This window comes from Bacillus rossius (assembly GCF_032445375.1).
Source record: "Bacillus rossius redtenbacheri isolate Brsri chromosome 9 unlocalized genomic scaffold, Brsri_v3 Brsri_v3_scf9_1, whole genome shotgun sequence".
Classification (NCBI taxonomy): Eukaryota; Metazoa; Arthropoda; class Insecta; order Phasmatodea; family Bacillidae; genus Bacillus; species Bacillus rossius.
The window spans coordinates 1,751,168-1,775,964 of record NW_026962012.1 but is presented as its reverse complement, the minus strand read 5'-3'; the positions used below and the strand labels follow the sequence as shown (position 1 = coordinate 1,775,964).

The 24,797-nt window shown below is 40.6% G+C and overlaps 1 protein-coding gene across 2 annotated transcripts in view; it reads right to left on the bottom strand.

Annotated features, from left to right (window-relative positions):
* The window catches only part of LOC134542563 (uncharacterized), a 516,727-nt gene extending 498,159 nt beyond the window's left edge, over positions 1-18,568 (bottom strand). The window contains exon 1 of one of the 2 annotated variants that reach the window (XM_063386927.1): positions 17,989-18,568. In XM_063386927.1, coding sequence (XP_063242997.1) covers positions 17,989-18,092 — 104 coding nt within the window. In that variant the 5' untranslated portion in view covers positions 18,093-18,568. The remainder of the gene's footprint in view (positions 1-17,988) is intronic. The other variant, XM_063386929.1, reaches the window with a different exon arrangement.
* Positions 18,569-24,797: the final 6,229 nt, after the last annotated feature.

Sequence of the window (24,797 nt, the reverse complement as noted above, 5' to 3'; positions counted from 1 at the left end):
ATTCCCCTTTTCCTCGTTCAGTTCCCACCCCCCTTCCCACGCACAGGACGGTTACGGACAGCCGGCGCCGCAAGCGAGCTAACGATCTGTATTGAGGAGTGATTGATCGATCGGGAAGCCTCGTCCCAGACAATCGATCTGCCGGTCGCTAACCCCGCGCGGGGCTAACACACCACCAAGGACTGCCACCCCCTCCCCGACGCCGCCACGTCAGTAGTCCGTGGGCCGCCGCCGTCGGACCAGCAAACACTCGTCGACGGCGACACTCACTGCACGCGTCACCACTCTGCCGCTCTCGCCATCCAATAAGGCCGAACGTGTCAGCGAAACTTTCGCAATATTATGGGACCTACCATTTCCTCGCATAGTTAAGGGCGTGTATTTTCCTAGAAAAATAAATCCGTTCGTATATTGGACTGTTTCCTTGTAATTGGCGGCCGTCTGCAAGAGACAGGGAAAAAAAATATCGCGTATATAACGACCTTCAGGATAGACTTCACAGTCCTCTGTATACTCGGGCAAAGGTCACTTGTCCATTGTCAATTGACTGGTAAAACAGCTGAGTTTTGGTAATTCTTTAGTTGAGGGTTTCTGATTGTCCAAGAGTTTCCCAATAAACCATGTGTAGGGACGGGAAAAATTCGCGGATTCAATGACCTCTAGGATAGCCTCCATTATCCTCTGCACTTTTTAAGTAAACACGCGTGTTCATTGGTTACTAAATTGTGAGTCGTCTCCACTGGGTAGCTTGTGATTCGATGCTTCTTTGGTCGATAGTCTCTCATTGGCCCAGAGAGCTCCAGTTAAACCGCGAGCCAATAGCAGAACCAGCAGAATTATACACATGTTTGAATTTCAGCCTATCACGAAATGAATCCGGTTTTTTTCCGGTCTCTACCAATAACAGTGATTCAGTGCGGAAGCAAATGCATCCTGAGTGGCTCGATCAAATAAGGCAACGACTTCTCTCGCAGACGGCTGGAGCGGGTATACCTTGTTGCAGTCTAATACGCGTCCGGATTTTTTTTTGCGAAAAACGCCTGCCCCTAACTATGTTTCAATATCGGAAACATCTTGGTGATATATATGGTTGAATTCTATCCTATCGCGAAATTAATCTGGGTATTTTTTGGGACCCTAGTTATGATTATCTGAATAAGGTACGCAGTTGAGACGCCTCACGAGTCAGCAGCCAATGACAGGTGACGTTTCCTCGAGCATGCAGAGGATCGTGGAGTCTAGCCTGGAGGTCATAGAACTCGCGAATTTATCCAGTTACTACTAATGAATAGGAGCATGCAGATTTCGCGAAAAGATGTCGAGACTAGATGAAAGTTAAAACACTGTAGCACCGTCTGTGTTTCGTTATTGAGTGAGTTTCTCCCAGGTAGGTACATATCAACACCAATCACAGTGATTCAGTGCGGAATTAAACGCGACCTGAGTGGCTCGGTCAAATAAGGCCGCCAATCACAAGGAAGAAACCACATGTGTTGGTGTACCTTGTTGCAGTCTAATAAGTGTACAGATCTTTTCGCAAAATATGCCTGCCCCTACTAATGAATAGAGACCGGAAAAATTCGCGGATTCCTTTCGAGACAGGCTGGAATCCAAACTCGTTTAGCTTAATGCTGCGTCAGTGATTTGAGTGCAATTTACCTGAAGGACTCTGAGTCAATGGCAAACACTCAACAAAAGAAGTATCGAATCATAAGAATCGCAGTAAACAGGTGTCCCGAGTCGGTAGCCAATGACCAGGTGATAGTTGCCCGAGTACATAGAGAATCGTGGAGTCTATCCTAGTGGTCATTGAAACCGCGAATTTTTCCAGTCCCTACTAATGATTCCTCCAAATAATCGTGCCTCTGACAAAGGGTCTATAGAGGGAACACAATTCGCCAATCCTTGCCCACAGACGAACCTCCCTGGAGGAAGACCCTAGTCCTCCCACCGAGAGCGCAGAAAATCAAAATATTTCCCTTCAATGTGCCCTATAAAACTTGCTAAATTTCTTGTTATTACTTATGAATAGACAGGACTTAGAAATATCTTGCATTATAATGCCCTCTGTTATTAAATAGCGGTGTTGTTTGACATGATCAAAAAAACAACTAAATGATAGTGAAAAAATCCTGCAAAAAACACGTGACTATCATGTGTGACCGCAGAAAAAGCGGTGTTATGCTGTCAAAAAACGTAAACCATCAGTAGGGGCAGGCATTTTTCGCGAATAAAGCTGAACGCCTACTAGACTGCAACAAGGTATGCAAGGTTTTCTTCCTTGTGCTTGGCGGCCGTCTGCGAGAGAAGTAGTTGCCTTGTTTGGCTGAGCCACTCAGGACGCATTTGCTTCCGCAACGAATTACTGTGATTGGTGTTTTAATAATCGTCGTGTACCTTAAAGAAACTCGCCCAATAACGAAACACAGACGACGCTCCAGTGTTTTAACTTTCAGCTGATCTCGGAATATTTTTGCGAAATATGCATGGCCCTAACCATCAGGTTCATGCAGAATAATGTATAGTAGCCTACAGCAAGACGGCAGAAATCCACGGAAATATCGCAGAATAGACTTATATCACACTTACGTTGTTTTTGGTTGTGTGTGATTAGACTGTTGACAGGCAATGGAAAAAATTTTGAACTGCCAAATTCTAAGTTTTCGACTTGTTCTGGGACTTAAAAATGTCTTAAAGAAAATCTGACCTTTTCTATACCTAAATACAAGATTGATGAGGCTAACGTACTGATAAATTTAAACTTAAAAATGTATTATTATTCATGCGTTAGCAAAATAAACTTTATAAGAAACTGTGTATAATTAGTAGGAATGCGATCCTACAAACGTCGGCTGCAGGTGATCGTAACATAAAAAATTGAAAACCTCTATTCGACTTATGATTAGAGTCATTGGTTGATTTCTTAACGAGAACATTTTTATCCTTGTTATTTGGCACTACCTGATTCGCTTACTTCTCTCCTAGCTGGACATCGTTGGCTCACGGTCGTAGAGGGGCGTGTCCAGATAACTGCGGTCCAATCATGAATACAGTGCGACAGTGTTGAGATTTGCATTCTAGCTTGCGACTAAATGAATGTGCGAAAATTCCGTGGCTCTACTTATGATCTAAAGTGGTTACCAAGGGTGGTATACGTATTTGTGGTTGGGCCTGAACATCAATAATTTACTGTGAATAATAGAGAAATTATTAAAGATAGAACACGGAGCTTCTGAATTATTTTTAATCCAACGATGTTCTACAACCACCGCGAATTATATTGCTCTATTGTAGGTAACAACACGGCACAATATAATATGTGGAAAATAAATGTGTTACTCCCAATTACTTAAATGGAATAATTTTGCTACAGCGACCGAATTTTTAGCGGCTGTAGAACTACAAGAAAGTCCGTGATGCGCACGAAGAAAAACTGTGTGATATTTAATACATGTCTTACAACTAAAAAATAGGGAGAGGAAATTATATTAGTTAGGCAATTATTTTGGCGCATTTTTCTTTCGTTGGTTAGTCACCGTTCCTGTTGATAATTTGTCCTGTGATGGCGAGCTGGACCGCAGGAAAGGAGTTGCGATCCCGCCTACAAAGGCGCGGAGAAAGAGACGAAAAAGTCCGCACCGCCGATTCCAACAAAAAGAAAGGCTAAATCGGCTAAGTGACCGTCGCGGATCACGAGCAAAGGTTTCCCCGCTCCGCCGAGCAAAGGCCGCGCGGCGCTTGTACTTGGACGAGAAGCTCACAATGCGGCGAGGAAGAACTGCGAGGCGGCGAAGGGAAAGGGGAGGGGAAAACTTCCTTCCGATTGGTCACGCCGGTGGCTGGAATTGGGTGACGTCACAGATCGAAGGCCGCGTCCGAAACGGTCAATCCCGCACGGCAAGTGACCTATTTTCATTTTATTTTAGAACCCTTTATTTGACCGAGGCGTTCTTTCCTCAGCAGGTAGTTTCAAAGATATACACATACTTTATGTCTGGATTTTTATGAGGAAGCTCTTCAACTGTAGTTTAGCAGATATTTCCCGCTTAACTATAAACCTTATACGTATGAGATAAATTTTGTGACTTTAGTTTCAAAGCGTTTTTAATACAACACTTGTTGATGGCATTGTGTTTTATTTCCCCTTCATATTTTCCACCGTTTTTTTTACATAACTGTTGCATTGCAAGGCAAACAACAGCTCTATTTCTAATCATACTAGCTCAATACATTCCCAGGATATAAGCTTGTGTACCTTGCTTCATAAAACATTGCCCTGAAGTTTCAAGCAAGAGCGTAAGTATAATTTAATTTCTTTGGGGGGAGGGGGGTTTGTAGAACCACTGTTTGTTTTAAAATAGTTTAATTTTGATAGTAGGAATATATTATTTAGGGGGAGTGGGAGTAGTACCCTCATCTCCCCTCCCATTTTCCAGCTTAGTTTTCAACCTGTTCCATACGGTTTGCCTGCTGCACGCCTGACGTCATTGAGCTGGACTGAGGTGACATTGAGTTCGAGTCTCGGGTACGGTAGCTGGTCACTTGTAGACACAGTGTAGACACATTCTCGAATTGACTGCAAACGATTGAAGAGACTAATTCTGCACTTGTTAGGGAAACGAATTTATTCTAGTGACTTTCCGTCTAGTCCCTGTTGCCAGAGTCAAGACATATTCCTAGTGAGAATAATTGTCAAGTTTTCCGTCTAGTGCCTGTTCGGTCTAGTGCCTGTTCGGTCTGGTGCATGTTTGGTTTAGTCCCTTTAGGTCTAGTGATTTTCGGTCTAGTTCATGTTCCGTCTAGTTCCTGCTCGGTCTAGTGTCTTTCAGTATAGTGACTTTCGGTCTAGTGCCTGCTCGTTCTAGTGCATTTAAGTCTAGTGATTTTCGATCTAGTGCCTGTTAGGTCTAGGGTTTTTCGGTCTAGTTCATGTTCCGTCTAGTTCCTGATCGGTCTAGTGCCTTTCAGTCTAATGACTTTCGATCTAGTGCCTTTCGGTCCAGTGATTTTCTGCCTAACTGCCGCGTCCCCGTATGTGTGTATCTAAACCCACACAGGTCTGTGTAAATACCCAGTTTTGTCGTTAAATAACACTAACGAAGTAGCTATAAATTTACCTATTACTGACAAGTAATTTAATTTAACCATATAGTATTAAAAATCACATATGCTCCTTATGCATACTTTCACATAGTTTGAATGATTAATTCTACTAATTTCAATGTAAATTTACGCACACATTATTTACGTATTTTTACAGTATATTCATGTGTGAAATTATATTTATTATTGAAAAATAACACATTTGTTGTATGCATAGAGTTACACTGCTGTATTGAGTGTTTTTTTTATCATTCATCAAGTTAAATTCTATATTCTATATAGGGGAAGGGGGGGCAAGATGGGGACGCTAAGAAGAAATTGCCTTAAAAAAATAATGGTTGTTGCTAATATGGCGACAAATATTTCTACAGGTGCACAAAATGTCAGGCTATCTTTGTAAACTAAAATGATAGTTACAGTTACTCACTGAAAACAATGGCAAAACATTTACGATCTCACGATAACACCCCATCTTGCCCCATACATGGGGCAAGATGGGGCATAACTTGGGGCAAGATGGGGTACCATTATTCACACATGTCACATACATAAGCAGTGTCTTCGTCCTCATCGTCTTCTCCAGCACATGCACAGTGAGCCCACCCTTGACATTCTATACACTTAACCCACGCTTCCGTTGATTCAGAAAACAAATGACCACAAAAAATACACTTAGCATCGTCAGTTTCTTTCACTTCAGAACCTTTGTCCTTTTTCTCTTTGGGTGGGCCTACTCTTCTTTGTTGTCATCATTCTGTGCTCTAGGTTCAGCTTGTTTTTGCAAGAAACAGCACGTTTCCCAGTTTGAGCTTTCAGGTCATTTATATATGGCGATTCAGTTAAAATAGCAGTTTTCCCACGGCGCCGATCACTATAATTGTTCCTTTCTTTGCCGAAATGGGGAAACGGCATTGTATCTTTTGGGGATACTCGACTCAATGTACCAGTGTTATTTTGTACAGTGGAGAACGAACAGCTAGGAAATATGCAATTCTTGTTTACTACAGGATTCGAGGACTCTGGTATGCTATCTTTTTCAGTGACATTATCAGGCATCATTCTGTCAGTAGTTTTGGACGAACAACTAGGAACAGAATTATCCTTCCATACTTGAGAACCCGAAGATTCTGGTATGCTGGCTCCTTCAACGACACTAGGCGCTGGTCTGTCAGTTGTTTCGGAAGGCAAGAAATCACTATCCTGAAAGACCTCAGGGTGTATTGGCCATATTCCCGTGGTTTTGAAACCATTGATGGCTGTCGTCATTGTGGCTTCTCGTAGAATAGCACTTCCAAACAAGCTGGCTATCTGATACATTGTGACAACACGCCCTGGGTGGCATCGCAACCAATGGTTACTGCAACTTCATAATATGTGCTGAGTGGCTTCATGAATGTAACGTCCAGTGGCTGGAAACGATGTGTGCAGTGCGGCGGGAAACAGAGGAGGATAACCCCGTTTACTCTTGCTAGATCAATTAGTTCAAGATTTTTTGTTTGTGTAGAATGGCCGTCAAACAGTAATAAAACACGATTATTTTTGGAGGCGTTAGTAAATTGCATAAACCGCTTGAACCACCTTACAAAAATGTCGGACTGCATCCAGCCTGATGGATGACATTCGGCCCAAGTTCCAGGTGCAGACCCATCCAACAGTTCGTCTTTCATTCTCTGTCGAGGAAATATCATCGGTGGCATGTAAACGCCTGGTGCACGGACATAAAGTTCTACAGTTACTGTTTGTCCTCTCTCTGCCGATTTTAGAGCTCCAACTTGTTTTCTTCCTTTCGAAGAGATGGTTTTCGATCTTCACTTTGGCACTGATGACACACTTGTTTCATCGCAGTTGTACACTCTGTCTGGAGTAATTTGGTATTGGTCATACAGCTGTCCTAATAGTTAAAAAAATTGGTTTTTACTAGACTATTACAAACGAGCAGGTATGGTTTTTAAACCTATAATATAACTACAACTTATCAAAAGCATTACTCTTGGCATGACAATATTTAGGAGCTTTTAAGGAGCAAGATGGGAGCAATGTTAAGGGGCAAGATGGGGACGTCCCCATCTTGCCTCAACTGTAGCATAATACTTAAAAGAAGTATAATAACTTTACAGCTTTTTTAGTCAGTTCCGCGGTTACAGTATTAAATACCTCAAACACAATGTTATTCAATACAAGCCAAGAAATATAACATTTTAAATCGTGGCTTACCTGTTGGCCTTGCCAAAACCAATTAAAATAAGATCAAAACAGTGAGATACAATAAAATGGCCACCGAACACAACTAAATACTCCAAGCTTACTAAAATCTTGTACGCCGAGCCAGCGTGACTTGCTCTTCGATATTAAATCCTTTCCCGTAAGATGGCAGCACCATGCAGACAAATAAACACCTGCCCCATCTTGCCTCACGACCCCATCTTGCCCCCCCTTCCCCTATATGTAAATTTTCACTTTGAAATATGTTATAGTAAATCATTACATGTAAAATATCCGTATAGGTGTCAATTTACTCATCACTCACAGGTCGTTTAGCCATAAGGTCACTACCTCGGCCAATTAAACGTGATTGAATGATCACCGCTTCTCTTAGTTTATGACTGGCTCAGGGTGTCAAGGGCGTTTCAAGAGCACTGTAGACCAATCATCAACGTGAAGCCAATGTTTAAGTGCTTCAAGTTTCTTTCCTACCAAATATGTCCGCGAAATAATCGTGACTCTGGAAAAATTCGAGGATAAGTGACCTCTAGGATAAACCCCATCGACTTCTACAAAATTTGCCACTTGTTAAATTGGCTGTTCAATATCGAGAGACTTGTAAACGGGGTTGCCCTTGACTCGATACTTCTCTTTAAGATGGTTTCTCTTTGGCTCAGAGTCCACCAACGTTAACCATCGGCCAATCACAGAAGCAGACTAAAGGTAATGGTTTTTCAATTTTCAGCCATCTGGGATGAAGCCATGGATTTAGTTACCGATCTCTCTTTATCGGTAGTTCATTGACTGAATGGCCCCAGAGTCCTCCGGATTTACGATGAACCAATAGCAGAAGCAGCTAAAAGGAATAATTATTATCATTTAAGCATATCGCGAAATTATCCGCGATTTTTTTCGATCTCTGTACACTGTTTAAAATTACAGAAATTAACTGGTTTTTTTCAAAGACGAATTGAACTCAAATGAACGAAGATTTTTCGTAATTCCAAACAAATGAATTTTCGTAGAAACCACGCCGTATTTCAATTTACGATTTTTTATGTTTAGTTCTATACAACGGCCAACACACACGCTGACAAAATAAGTGTTATTACTGTAGACTTAGCCAGTCTTATAATGTTTTGTTACTATAACAAGAATATTCGTTTGGATTCATGTTAACAGTAAGCAATCACATTGTTAGAGACCGGAAAAATTCACGGTTACATTTCGAGATAGGCTAGAATCAAAACTCGTTTACCTTCATTCTGCTTCAGTGATTGTGCCACAGTTTACCTTAATGACTCTGAGCCGATGGAAAACCCTCATCAAAATAAGTACCGAAACACGAGCATCCCAGTAAACAGGTGTCACGAGTCAGTAGCCAATGAGCAGGTGTAATTTGCTCGAGTACATAGAGGATCGTGCAGTCTATCCTAGAGGTTATTGAAACAGCGAATTTTTCAGGTCTCTGCACATTGTCCGTAATCTAACGAAGAAAGCCGCAAATGTACGAGGATAGATCCCTGGTTATTTTGTAAACCAGCGTTCTTCGTAGATCTGAAGGTGAAGCATTTTTTAATAGCGTACATGTTCCCAAGAACCGGGGATAGTTCACGGAATACTCGCGGGCCCAGCGCTGATCTCCCCGTGGCTGGGTGGTCGGATCACGCGCCTCCCGCTAACACGATGTCCGGATTCGAGTCCCGGACTTCGAGTCATGGTATTCGGTGTTCCTCAAAGTGGTAGTTTATCTCCACTACTCTTTAATATTTAATAAATGTATTCCAACTGTAATGAAGAATTTATTAAAGAAGAGATGCTGATGAAAAAATATATATAATTGGGAAATAAGTTTGTGAAAGTATTCAGCTCGATATTTCAGCTGTCCAGATCTGGTTTTCAAGTAAACAAACGTCTCGGAATTACGAAAGCATTTATTGCGCAGAGAGGCTGTGTGTGTCACGGCCACTCCCGTCTCAGCGCAGCCCCCTGTCCGTTCCGCCGACGCACGCCCTCGTCTCGGCATGCTCCAACGACCGACCGTCGGGTATTGTCGTTCACTCGCTCGCGACTGTGTCTGACTGAGGCGCGGCGGCGCCGACAGGGCGCATGCGCGTCACGTGACTGCCGAGCCCAGCGGCGGTCCGGCGCTGAACGCACTGCGCGCGAGGATGGCCTCCAGTTCACAGGGATGAAAGCTACAGCCACAACCCGAACAGTTACAACATTTACCGAACCAAATATTAGTTTATATTAGATTAGTTCAATGTAATATTTTTCCCCCCAGAAGGATAGGTTAGGTTAGGTTATTGTTATTTGAAATACCCTATGACCGTTAAATACATAAATCGATTCTCTCCCCCCCTCCCCCCCCCACGAGTGATCGACACTCGTGGAGGAGTTCCGGAGAACTTCGGAACTATTCGGATGTGGCTTTCATCCCACGCTTCCCCGCACTTCCAATCTCCTTGGCTGCGCCGGCTGTTGGAGGCGACACGGAGAAAGGAGCTGCGAGACTCAGGGCTCGCATCTGCGGTGTTCCTCTAGCCTCGGCGTAACCCAGAACGTTGATTAGTTGCTCCCAACTGTCATTAGTGGAGACCGGAATAAATTCGCTGATTCATTTCGCGATAGGTTACAATTCAAATACTTGTATATTTTCACTGAGTATGCTATTGGCTCACAGCTTATCTGCCAATGAGAGACCGTCAAAGAATGAAGCACCGAATCAAAGGATACCTAGCTGAAACGTCTCACAAGTCGGTAGCCAAAGATAAGGTGTAATTTTCCCGGGTAAGCATAATATTATGGAAGCTAGCCTAGAGGTAACTGAAAGCGATAATATTTCCAGTCCCTGCTTGTAAGTTTGGATCCAATGAACAGGCGACGTTTGTTAAAAATCAGATGATTATGGATCCATCCTAGTGTTCAGTGAACACGTGATTTTTTCCACTCCATAGTTATAAGGCGAGACTATCGAAATTCGCGTTATTATTTAGAGATAGGGTGAAATTCATACAATTATACTCTTGAACAACATTAAAAAATTCAAAATTACCCAATAATATGCGATGCGTTCGGAAAGGTTAGTGTAACAGCAGCTAAAAGAAGATATAAACCGACCTATCTGTGTGTGAAGTACATCCTGATACCAGAAAATAACCCAGAAATTATCACGTCTCTATGGTCACTGGTTCCGTTCAAGGACAATTCCTACGGACGTTTACCTACATAATTATTGCATATTATAAGAAACAATTTAATTTCGTGCAGATGTTCGTCTGTTGAGATATTCCTCAAAACACTGCATCTCTCTCTTACAATTCTAACGAATCATGGACGTACAATGGTGCGATAACCACATTGGTTTATAGGCAATAGCGGAAGAGCATCTCTCTCCAACCAACACCAATAATACAAATTAGTGACAGACATTAACATAGTGTGTGTGGAAGACCAACAAAAATAAAATTAATAATATGCATATGCATAAGTATTACAATCTGTTGAAAATTCCGAACTTCGGGTATCAGGCGCGTGTTCATGATAAACAATTTTTGATTTCCTCCATAAGTTAACTTTCTTTGTTTCTAGAACTGGGCAATACACAGGTACTACTTCTACTGTCACTTGAAACAAAAATCATTTGTTTATTAAAAGTCTGAAATTAACAACCAAACAACAAAAAAATCTGCTACATGGTTTAAGCCTAGCCTTAATGTCTCTGCCTCAAAACGTTAGGTTGGACTTAAGTTTTTTTTAATTTTAGAATTGTTGTACGCACGCCACACAAGCAACGCAATTAAGAGTGTGAATGAACTCCATCGAGGACGGCATACGTTGCTTCTTGATACAGCTCAATAATTGCCGATCATTGCTAGAAAATCCTCTCGCAGTGTTTGGCAAGCTTGCTACCCCACTGGCCGGATTTGTGTTCGCAAATTGCCGACCCCATAAATCAGTCCACATGTTTACAAACTTGCTCCAAACATCAACGAGGCGCTTGTACGAGCGTGTGGGGATCTGTTCGTGCGCCCCCCCCCCCCCCCTTCCCCCAACTCACCCCTCGGCACGGAAAAGAGAAGTAAAAAAAGAAGGAAATGATGTCGGTCGTAAAAATAAACGCATTCTTTCCTGCCCGTTCCCCGACCCTACGGAACACAGAGTGTGCTCAGTACCGTTGGAAAATTAACATGCCGCGCATAACAGGGAGAAGGATCATGTTTTAAAAGGGAGATTTAAGACACGATTATTTAAAAAAAAAACTACACACATAGCATGGGTGGAAGATTTTTACGATCAGAGCGGCTGAATACTTAAACATTTTTAACGCTTAATTTTATCGTGAGTCCATATTGTTTTTACGTCAACCACGCTGGACCAATTTTAATCACATTAACGCTATGAAATTCGGTAGCCTAAAACATCACGGGTCATTTCAAATGGCACCAATGCCTACACAACTGTTTGTAATAATTATAATTATATTTAAGCTATAAAAAAGTTTAATTGAAAAGAAAACTAAAGACAACGTTCCTGAGAAACAACTAGCCATTTTTTGTGACATCTTCACTCTATTGTGTACGAATAAAATAATTTAAATATTTAACAAACATAATATTGAAGAAAATTCATTATATGAATATGAATTAATAATGAAAATGAATACGTACATCCAAATCCAAATAAACTTATTTTAAAAGATATATCGTATTGTCTTATTAAGTTTTCACTTTCTTCCGGCTGATTACATTACAATATTACGTAAATAAAATACATAATACGTATAGGCTACTTACTTCAAGAGTCATGACAGGCAAAGGCCAGCATTTTAAAACATTTTTTTTTATGCTTTCCTGGACCTCTCATATTTGACAGATTCGTTTCGAAATTAAGATCTTTCAAGCAGCGAAAATGGTATAAAAAAATCCGTTAAACGTTATTTTCAGGCAAAATAAGGACGAGCTGACGCTATATTTACATGTTCGCCGTCGAACACGATGGCTGTCAGACGCAGTTGGGGCTGGTCAAGACTGTGGAAGATAACCAGTAGCCCGGTCTCTCTGCTTCAGGAGGTGAAGGTGGGAGAGCAAGTCCCCCCCCCCCCTTCCACCCCCTTGCCGGCCAGACCCCCCTCCCTTTCCCACTGTCCGCAGAGCTATCCACTGTGAGAGATGTCCACTGCGCTATCAGTAGTGGCATGCAGATTTCGCGAAAAGATTTAGAGACTAGATGAATGTTAAAACACTGTAGAATTGTCTATGTTTAGTGATTGGTCGAATTTCTTCCAGATACATATCGATTGTAACAACACCAATCACAGTGATTCAGTGCGGAAGTAAACGGGTCCTGAGCGGCTCGGTCAAATAAGGCAACGACTTCTTTTGTAGATGGCTGCCAATCACAAGGAAGAAACCACAGGTGCGGGTATACCTTGTTGCAGTCTAATAAGTGTTCAGATCTTTTCGCGAAAAATGCCTGCCCCTAGCTATCAGGGAGGACAAATGGGAATTATTAAGGTGACTATGTCACTTCAACAATGTAATGCCAGATTTCTTATATATTTTAAAACTTGGGGTTTTCTTTTTACCATGACCATTTTAGTTTATCAAATATATTCCAGGGTCGTTTCTCGTTTGGCACTTCAATACATTTTATATGTGCCCAAAGCTTTACGAAAGTGACATTGTACGGGTTTATGTCGAGGTTTTCAAAACAGGACCGCTTCATGATTTTTGTGTGACATATCTTCCATTATTGCACCAATCCAATGGATGGCAGAATATATGTGCAGTAACCATGCATTTAGGAATTGGCAGGACACGGCATGTTGTGACATAGTTGAAGTTACTTATTTTTCCCCCCGCAATCACCATATTGTCACGCCTGATCATGGTTAGTCAATTCAAATTAGAATATATGTCGTTAAACACGGTCATTTCCAAGAAATACAGTCATTTAAAACTATTTCCACAATGCAAACACTACTCCTCAGTCAATTTTTGGAAGTCTAACAAACATGAGCTGATAAAAAAGGCCCCAAGCAGTTACTATGTAATCATGCAGACGTGGGCACCCCCTGGTAATAACAATTTGTTTGTTAAAAAAATTCGATAAAAACCAATGACTAAAAAAATTAATTTCATATATATATATATATACTTTTTTACTTTTTTACAAATTAAATGTAAAAAATAAACCTCTAACGTTTAAATTCCTTAATAAAACCGAAAAAAATGTTCGTCTCCAGCTATAAAATAGTAAAAAAAAATATTCTGGTACCACTTCATGCCACTAGGTTATTTGTCCACGTTTGCCCATGTTGATTCTATAGAGCTGTCCTGTTTTGGTGCCTATGTTTTTGGTCTCAGTACAGTACGTGCTTGATGCATTTATTGCTTCTAGTTATTCATAAATGCACTGCGTCAAAACAAGACTTTACATTTAATAACTATAATGAAAGCTCTCTCTCTCTCTCTCTCTCTCTCTCTCTCTCTCTCGTGTGTGTGTGTTGTAGAACCATTTACAAACAAACGCACATGGCACTGTTTACATCAGCAGATTTCGACAGGTTTTTGTCTGCAAATCGTAAGCCAATGTGGGAACGATGAGCAGAAGACAAATACTTGAGCCTGCATCAATCATTAGAGCAGATCCCGACCGGCAGCTGGACAGAGCATGGGTTCGAGTCCCGCTCTCAGCTAAGACAATATCAACCGTCAAATAGATTTCATAATAATTTCCCGTTTTTGTACCTTACCACAATAAAAACTTAGTTACCAATTGTATCACCAAAGGCAAACGTACACCGTAGCTGTTTTGTTTTTATTACAAATTTTTTTTTTAGAAACTAGTTCCAATTAGTCAATATAGGTACAAGTAGAACTATGTAAGCTTTACAGTACATCTCTACTTGTTATTGCATATAAGTACATCTCTGTAAAGTTGGTAGACCTAGTGAAATTAGATGAATATATGTTTGTTATCTTACTCCAATCATATTATATAGGTATTTACTGGTCAACTTGTTATACTATAAAACGATAATCACAATCATGCGCAAGCTTTTTTCACATTAGTAGTTTATAAGTAAACAGTAATAAGATAAAATTTAAATGCTGACAGCTTCTACACAATCTGGTAAAGTTTGAACTGTACTAAAAGAAAACTTAACCATGTGACAGATGTTATAGGCGTTATACCTACACATAAGAAATATTAAATCATCTTAATACCAACAAAAATCTATTTCTGGTTAGAAACGTTTGTTGAATTGTCCCCCACTGTCAATACATTTCTGGTTTATTGTAAAGAGCAAGTATTGTTCTTAACTAAGTCAACAGCTTCATTTTATCGAAGCACTGATGTAAGTTACTAATCCAGTGTTGAAGCTAATTCGACAATGTAGCGAAACGAAACAAATCAAGGGCCTTCGAGGGACCACAGTACAGTTTATAATTTATAAAGCACAAAAAAAAAACGGTAAGTTAATGGTGACACATGCCAGACACCATATTCTCCACCAATTTCACAAGCGCTACGATGTACGTATCTACTGATGTCAGACGTGCAATGGGTAAACCATATGGGACCAGGAGCTAACACTGATCATGTTAAGAGGGGGATATATCCTCATAAAATCCTCCCAAAATCTAAAAATATCTATCATTTCCACACAAAAAATAAATAATTTAAAACCAAACGGCAGACAAAGTGGTCCCCCCCCCCCCCTTACTCCTCGACAAATGAATCCTGCTTCTCTCCTGTAGCTGGGTAAAAAATTTAGAATCTGGAATGCTTCGCTGATATGATTTAATATAGAGCTGTAGTTTGCCTTGCAGCGTAACTCTTGCGCTGTAAAACAAAAATATTGGTGGAAAATATAAAGAAGAAACCCAAAATACCATCAAAAAGTGTGAAATTAAAAAAAAACTTTTAAACTATTCACGGAATTTAGTTCACACATTTAGGCCTTACAGTTTAGCGGGAATTATTAGTTACTGGTAAAGAGATTGCTCAAAATCATTTTCAAATAGAAAGTATAGGTAAATGTTTAAAAATTCCTGCACAGAAATTCACGCCTCATTAAAAAAAAATATTTCCTTGAAAAAGATTCTTACGTACATATAATACAAGGATACCAGTCCCTGAATTTTATTATTAACTACCTTCCGGATACCTGAAGACGCCGTATTCGTTAAAATAAAAAATTACGGTACTTCGAATGTGTGGGTGTTCCAGAAACGTTTCGATATCCCGATCATGCCGCAGCTTGTTCGAGGCGCGCGAGACGTGCAAGGGAGTTCGAACAGCTGCCGCGCATGCGCGAGTTGTAGGTATTTGGCGTGGCGGAGCGGTGAGGCCTGTTCGCAACACGGCGACAAGACCCGGGCGACGCCCCATCGCGTTCCATCGACTCTCTCAAACCGCCGTCCTTGTTGCTTCAGGTGTTCCGAGTAGTGTTTTGTGAAGGAACAGTAGATTAAGATATAATTTCCAGATGTCCACATTTCTTTGAAACTAATTCGGTCGAGCCTGGAGTGGGTGAGAAAGAGGAGAGGGGGGGGGGATTTTCAGTTTTCTAGAACTTTCTACAACCACCGAATAAGCTCTCTACTTAGGGAAAGTAAAGAGCGGGAAATAGAAGCTAAAAATTTTTATTTACTATTTATTATTACGTTCTTAAAATGTAGTACTGTTTAGGCTATACCATTAATCTACATTAGAACCTTGATTAACTGGGGTAATTTGGGGGGGAGGGTAAAGGTCAGCACGGATAAGCGAAAATCACGGATAATCGAATTAAAATATGTTTAGGTTATACAATACAGCAAAATTTCGTAAGTATTTTATGCAAAACAAATGTAAAAGTATTACTGGCACTAATTATTAATTTTTTAAAATATGTATGACTGAAATTATTTGTAATGAACTAAACGACATAATTTCAATGAAAAAATATGAATTATATTTACTATTTGATATGCATAGGTACATGCAATTTAACCAATTAACTCCCCCCCCCCCCCCCCCAAGAAAAATAAGTATGTTTAATATTTAATTGAGAACCAAGTTTACTGAATGCCCGGTTAATCGGGTTTTGGATGATCGAGGTTCTACTGTATAATGTTTTATGAATACCAGTTAACGATTATAGTAAACACGCAGACATGTTTTGAACTAATTCTTAAGTACTTTAGTAGGTAATAAAACTTAAAATATGGTGTGATAACAAATTATTGCTCGTGAACCACCGGGTAAAACGGAGAATTCGAGCAATTTCTAGATTTTCCAATGGTGTCGGAACACAGGCCAACTTTAAAAGCTCGAGTGGGCGGGAAACGAACAAACAAAAAAAAATAAAAGACCAAGGACAAGCAAAAATGCAATCGACTGGCAGCCGGGCCGAACGCAAGGCCACGCAGAAATAAGCGACAGCCCTGGAAAGAAGGTCGCGGCAGTTTCCCGGAGGGCCGGGTCGCGAAGCGAGCGAGCGAGCGACCGAGCGGCGGGTTCGAGGTGCAAGCAGCGCACCTGCGGAGGTTGTGTTACTCGCGTCTCGCGTGACTGCACGCGGCGGCGCGAAAACTGCAGCCCTCGACGACCGGACTGCAGGCAGTGGCGGAAAAGGGAGTTTTTAGTGGCTGGAAGAGAAAAAAAAATAGGGGAGGGGGGATTTTCAAAACAAAAAAAAATATAATAATCCGTGTTTTCAAAAAAACAAACAAGAGAGCTTGGACTGTAGTGTTACCATTTCTCAACATACGTCACTTCCTGTGTAGTTTGGAGTTCCAGGTTGTGTGTTTCGGTTTCTTTACGTCACAAAGTAGCATATCGCATTCACCGAAATCACGCAAAATAATATATATTTTTTTAAACTTGAAAAGGGATATATTTCCCAAATTCCTACCCCTGCCCCTGCGTTCGCCACTGCAATGTAGATATTGTAAATACATTCACGCAGAATTTTTAGCCTATCCGTTGTGTAATTGCAATTCCAAAACAAAATACCTTTTAATATTTTTTTTGTGCCTCAGGGAATTTAGTATGAATGACAAACATTGGAAAATAACATACAAGTTAAGGATTCAACTTGATGGACTACAGGCGGCCGGAATGTGTCTGTGGGTCACTTGGTTCTGGGGAAAGTCGCAATTCAGTTGGTGATGCAACACGTACTGGTTCAGGGGAACACACGTATAGAAGCTAATTGAAACGTTATCGTGCTGGAACATCGTTAGTGTACACTACAGACACTTATACGAAGACATTTTACAAGATGTACGGGACGGTGGGAGATGTGTGTGTGTGTGTGTGCGTGCCCAGTGGTGGTCCCAGGGCTATTATTTAATTTAATGGAAAATTTGAAAATCAACTCTTTCAAACAATATTTTTAGCCAACTTGGAAATTCAAGTTTTGACGATGATTTTGCTAATTTATTTTAAGAAATTTTTATATTCTTTCCCGATAAATTATCTTAGGGTCAGTTTTATGAATGCTTACGATAAAATTCCTGTGTGAACGCGTGATTTCACGTGGCAATAAAAGATTCTAAAGTTTTTCTAGCACGTAATCGTGAATCTAAGTTGGTATTGGCCAGTAGTTCCGACCAGTGTCACACACACACACACACACACACAACAGAACACTGGCCAAACACCCGGCACGCAACTGTGTCTCACCTTTGTGGCTTGGCGACAGGTCGCACCATGTCTCGCTTGTCGTCCTTGGGCAGCCGCAGGTAGTCTTGGTCGCCCAGAAGGAACAGATCCTTGGATATGATCATCTCCGGAGCCGGCGCTCTCCCCGCGAGGCGATGTGTAGAGCTCCTGCTTCCTGTGCCGGCGTGAGTGACCGCACCGCTGCCGCGCCCCGCGCCGCCGCCACGGGGTCTGCAGGCCCGCGAACTCGAAAATAAAATTTATATATATATATATATATATATTTAAATTAATTATAACGTAGAACTACGGAAACCCGCGGAATATCCGTCCAGCCCGAAGCCACGTCAGTCCGCCATGCCCCACTGTTCCGGCAATGTTTACGTCGCCGAAAAATTCATCAGTCACGAGAGGTGGAAAAAAAATAAAAATTGGCAGCCTGGTTAAAATGTGTACCGATGTTGGGCGGGAATTTGAAGGGAGGGGAGAGGGAATTTAACGGGAAGTGTTACGACACGCGCGACGCCTCGTCTCCCCTCGTCGGCCCGTTCTCTCCAGTAACACGTTAAAGACCGCGTCGGCCGCCGGCGTGCGCCACACTGACTGACTTCGGGGCGTTCGGCGTTCGCCCGCCGTTTTCGCTTCCCCTCCGCTTCTCCTCCCGCAGGGGGCCCTTCCCCTCCCGGGGAAACATGGCCGGTCAGGTTCGCCCTCCCTCCGTCAACCAGCACCGTCGCGCTGGCTCCCCTTGCTGCCCCGCGACGCAACACGCATGCGCATGGGGCGTCCCCATGGTCGCGCAGCTTATTTATGCGTAACGTCTCAGTTCTCGGTGCACGGTGAATGGAAGGGAAGTCGCATGGAACGTAATTGTGTGACCACGGCCGTGCCATCCGTGGCCAAGTTCATAGAGACAAAGAGAAACGTTATAGTATTAACGGTTTACTCAATCTTAACAATATGAGCAGTATTTTGATTAAATTCACTGTCCAAAGCAGGGTTTTAGTATTGTTTCAAGTCTTTTTAGCTTTTATCTGAGCCGTCTCATTATATAGTTTAACCTTTCGCTCTGCAAATCGAATTATTCGTTAGTTCGACCTAGGTGCTCCGGCAGTGAATTATAACGGCGGGTGGGGAACCGACGTGTTATCCGCGTCAAGAGATGTAGTTAACAACACAATATTCGCACGATTATCACGCTCGTCATTGCTTGAAAGAATTCTACCTATAATTTCGTGTCCGATTTTCGTATTATAAATTTATTTGCAACTTTAGAACACATGAATAAGATCTTTACCGAGGTTAGATGTTTACAAATCACTGGCTAGTACTCCAAGACACGCTAATATTTTTTTAAATACTCGTCTTTAACCCCCGTTTTGACATATTTCCTTAAATCCCAGAGTATTAAAAGCAAATATTTCCTCATTTTGGACTTAAGAGGCCACTCCAGTGTTTCAGGGGCACTACGCAACCCGCGTTAACCTCATAAGATTCAATGCTATTTTCATTTTGCTTATAACTAATTTACTAATATAGATTTCGAAATGATGCTTGCTTTATGTGTAAGACAACGATGCTCTTATCAAAGCCCCTTTCTTCAAAAACGTGCATAAATTATGGTTTTATACTAATCTTTACTAATATGCATAAGTGTATTGTCTAGGTTTGAACCATAATTTATGCACGTTTTTGAAGAAAGGGGCTTTGATAAGAGCATCGTTGTCTTACATATAAAGCAAGCATCATTTCGAAATATATATTAGTTAATAAGTTATAAGCAAAATGAAAATAGCATTGAATCTTATGAGGTTAACGCGGGTTGCGTAGTGCCCCTGAAACACTGGAGTGGCCTCTTAACAAGTGCATCTGAAGACATTCATAGAATCTACTTTCTTTGAATTATTCTTGCAATGGGGAATATAGATTTAAAACATTTTTGGCAACCACCATTGCTGGTTTCCACTGTATGTCATAAATAAAACCAGAATAAAGGAAATATAACGATGAATACACATAAAACACAGGAAAAAAGCTAAAATCAGTCATGCCAAATGTTACAGTTCTCGTTGCAACGGTATCGTCGTTATCAGTCCACTGTATTCATCTGTGCTGTGATACTCTTCTGACTCATTCTATACACGTAATTCTCTGTGCTGTCTTTTAATGTAACATTGACCTGTTTTCTGTGTGTTTGTCTTTCTTTGCCTGTTTTTGTTTTGTTTTGTTTTATCCGTGACATACAGCGTGAACCAACACTCACGTATGTCCCAAATAATGTTTTAATTCGCGCTGTACTGCCTGTATAGCGAAAATCTTTTTAAGAAATTGTATTTTTAAAAAAATATTGTACCAATTAAATGACATGTCATCACTGTGTCATTCAATGAAAGAGCAAACAATTGTTAGTTTTGCAATCGTAAATTGAAACTCTGGCGGAGTGATATGTGGGAGGGGCCCGACTTACACACACCTGATCCCTCGGGGTTCCCCGCCCCCCCGTAAAGGGGCGCGCGTCACGTGTGCTTTGTCAGGGGATCCGCTAGTCATGGCTGTCCCTGCCATGCTAGTCCAGCCATACGGGCACAAGTGAAACCCGTATTACAGACGGGGGAACCCCCCCCCCCCCCCCTGTTCACGTGGGATGGAAGAATGGCATACGTTAAGCGAGCATGATGTAAGCAAGGCAAGGGAATGGTCCGGTAGAAGAGTTTAAAAAATAAGAAGATAATTCTACCACGCGACATCAAGGACTTGGGACCTTGATGTATGCGTTACGATTTTATTCACTTATGGAATAACATTCGTTTGTACCAACGCTAATTAATAGTCACGATTGGACGTTTAAATATCGAGAATAATAAATAGCCTGTCTGCAAACATTGTCAACCATACCAGGTAGGCTGCAATAAAAAAATTTTCCAGTTTTGCAACAGACTACTGGAATCGATCTTGAGAAATCCTGAATTCTGATGATCTGACGCAACTATTTTTTGCAGCCTCTCAAAAAGAAGCATAGAAGTAGAATATAATAATTGGATAAATATTTTCTTTGAAAAATTGCTAAATTAATTGTTGTTTTGTAATGAGAAAATCTTCCTTGGAATAGAAATATTAAATCCACCCCTCTTCACCAGAACACAGCATCACTTTCTCCTTTTTTTTTATATAGGGCTTGTTTTACTCTTGGTTGCGGCCCAAAATTCCTGTTCATAAAACATCTCCTCGCGCAATCATATTTTGCGAATCAATTATGAGTTAATGCTCAGAGATGTAAGAATACATTGGTCTAGAATGGTGTTGCAGAATAAATAAAGGAGAAAGAAATCCTATTCATATAAAGACATGCACTGCAGAAGTGAAACATGAGAGCTAATATTTTGAATGCTTCATACGACTTGTCTCTCGTGGCTCGAAAAAGTACACTGTAAATAATGTTTATACTCTTATACGGATAGTCTTTGGAAACTCAGTTGGCAACGATACAACATGTAAAATTGCAATTTTACAAAGCACTGACTTGCAGTTTTACTGGTTATATCGTTGGCAACTGAGTTTCCAAGGATTTAAATTGTACAATTTAGAAACCTTTTTACAGTGTAACCTATTATTCAAATCATAAGCCTATGATTTTGCCAATCGTTAGTAGATGCTAGTAGATAGCCTAGTTGTTTCAGGTATTATATAATTCGATATAGATTTATTACTAAATGCAGTTTGAAAAAGATATACTTATTAAGAATTGTTATTACCCCCAACTCTTAAAATTTTCTAAAATTTTCTTAGTTCTGTCTGCTCGATATTCTTTCACTGAAAAAATTAATGAAACAGCTAGAAAGAAATTAGTGTGAAGATTGTGTCATGTACAGACGCGTCGGATATGTACTTAAGTCAGAAGGCACTATACAATTTGAAAACAGTATCAACGAACGGAAACACGTACATTCATTTTATGAATTCAAGTAAACGAAAAATAATGTATCTTCATTCGTTATATATAGCTTTCTCTGAAACAAATTGCACAAATTGGTTGTTTTGGCTTTGATTCTGTTACTGCACGATGCCAACTTTGAATACTGGAAGTTGAACATCATTATCACTGATACAAATTACAAATATTTTTTCAGTAAAAAGTAATCATAACCTAGTTCAATTTTTTGATAGCTTAGTTAAAACGTATTCAGGTTAAAAATACGCGCCTAGAATCACAAAGGTGTATATTTTGTCGTAACTTAGGGTATTGCATTCAGGGGAAATTAAGAGGTTGTATAAATTAAAAATATTTTTTAGCTGTAGGAAACTTAGTAAAACTAAGTTATGAATCTTTGTATGTATTTGAAATTGGAAAGCAATTTCTTTATACCATTTTCTACGTAATACACACACAATACATATAATAAGTTGCGTAAGTAGTAAAAAAAATATTTTCTTGGCAGATAAGTAGTAAAACGTGTTTTTAGTGCTCCGTATAACCATTGAACATATTCAATGGTATAACTCATAACTAGAACCCTGCAAAATTCGCGGTTTCGATGACCTTCAGGATAGACTGCACATACCCCTGTACACTTGGGGAAATAACGCAAGTTCATTGGCTGCCGACTTTTAAGTCGTCTCAGCTGGTTTGTCTGTGATTCGTAGGGACCGGAAAAATTCGCGGATTCAATGACCTCTAGGATAGCCTCCATTATACTCTGCATTTCTCATGTAAACACGCGTGTTCATTGGGTACTAAATTGTGAGGCGTCTTCACTGGGTAGCTTGTGATTCTACGCTTCTTTGATCGATAGTCTCTTATTGGCCCAGAGAGTTCCAGTTAAACTGCGAGCCATTAGCAGAACCAGCAGAATTGTACACATGTTTGAATTTGAGCCTATCGCGAAATGAATCCGTGAATTTTTCCTGTCTCTAGTGATTCGATCCTTCTTTGGTTGAGGGTTTATAACTGGTTGAGATTCGTCCAGATGAACAGTAAGCCAATAGTAAAATTATCTAAGAGGTATATGTGTTTGAATTCTAGCCTATCACCGAATGACTCCGCGAATATTGCAGGTCTCTACTCATAACCTGATATTAAAATATAATAACCTTCTTAATTATCATTGACACCCAAATGTTCTTGGATTGATAACTGGGGATGTTCTCGGACTCTAGGTAAGGGGGAAACGCGCGCGTCCAGCACACGCGGCTGTAAACATTCGCTCGCTCGTGGTCTCCGTCTGCGGAGGACCGACCAACACGGTCGTTGTACCGGGTCGCACGAAGCGGGGAAGAAAACGTCTATCAGACTTTTCTAATGCGCTTTTCACAACTTCCCGGGGTCCCGGGCCGAAGCTCCAAGTTCACGTACCCGGTGCTAGACCAGCCCGGCGAGGGAGGGGGTGGGGGGAGAGAGAGTGAGAGAGAGAGAGGAGAGAGAGGAGAGATACGGAGTCATTGACCTTTCCTTTTTTTTTTTTTTGATAAGTCCCCCAACCGACGGCGGCCGAGATAACGGGAGGAATGAGGAGCCGGCATTTAATAAGTTTTATTGCCCGGCAATTAACAGAAACACTTTTTTTTTTTTGGGGCAGACGATGTTGGTGTCGTGCCCACCACCCAGTTACTTTGCCCATTTCCCCACATCGTGGAGCAGGCCTTCTGGAAATGACGACCAGATAACGGCTTCGTGTCGCGTGGGAGTGCTTTCTGATCCGCACGAAAATTCTCCGCGACGACAAGCGAACACGCCAGCGCTTCTTCTGTTTGTTCTGAATTGGTACCCGCTGAAACCTCCTTTGTTCTAACCATTTTATCTCTGAAAACTCTGCTTATTGCCGCTATTATACAGATGCTTCGAATTATAGCGTACCATTACCATAGATTGCCTGTAATATGATTTCTATACAGTGTTTCTTTTTGTGTTCTAAAGTGATACACTCAGAATTTCAACCTGTGAGATGGTTTGAAGCTGGACATTTAGTAAAAAAAAATTATTTCACAGTTACGAATTCAGTTTCATCCATAATATAGATAAATTAAATGTAATATCTATAAAAGTCAACATATTTTCATAGGTGTATGAAATTGACGAAAGAAAATGAAAAATGCTATGAAATATTTTTTTGTAACTTACCCATGCACTAACGGCCTGAAGTCGAAGCCTTAAGCGACTTCGGCCGCGGAGGTGAACTTCGGTGTTTTATTTCTACCTTGGATAAAAAATATCTCATCGTCAGCGAGTTTATTACAGTCGAATAGGCATACACAAAGCTTCAACTAAGCGAATCCATCGAAACTCTCTTTAAAATTCTACTTGATTTCACCAGGAAATTCACTATTCGTTTTTTTTGAAGCTTAAGTTTTGAGGCCTAGCTTCGTGTCCTATGTGAAGCTTTTCTTTTGTTGCAAAGCTTTAAAATTATGAAACCTATAAGATTCGCTCATGAAAATAGTTTTTTTGTTGTTGTATGTTTTGCTTGAAGGATTTTGGTTACTTCAAAATTCAAATAAGGTAAGTGCACCGAATATGGCCTAGCTAAGGTTTGGATGTGCCTACACACAAAACCAATGACGAAATTGGTGAATAATTTATGTGTGTTGTAGAGAAGTATATTGTGTACTCAAAAATTGTTATAAGATGTGTTTTGCAATGTGTATATTTTTTAACAATTGCATTTTGTGCGAATCTGTATTGTGGACATAATATGGCCTAGTGCTCCTTATATGGCCTATTAGACACACGATCGTGATTTAAGCAGAAAAAAGATTATTAAAGATTTACTTAGCTGTAAAAAATATTATTCACTTAAATAAATATATAATGGATTGAAACATTTTAATTTTATATA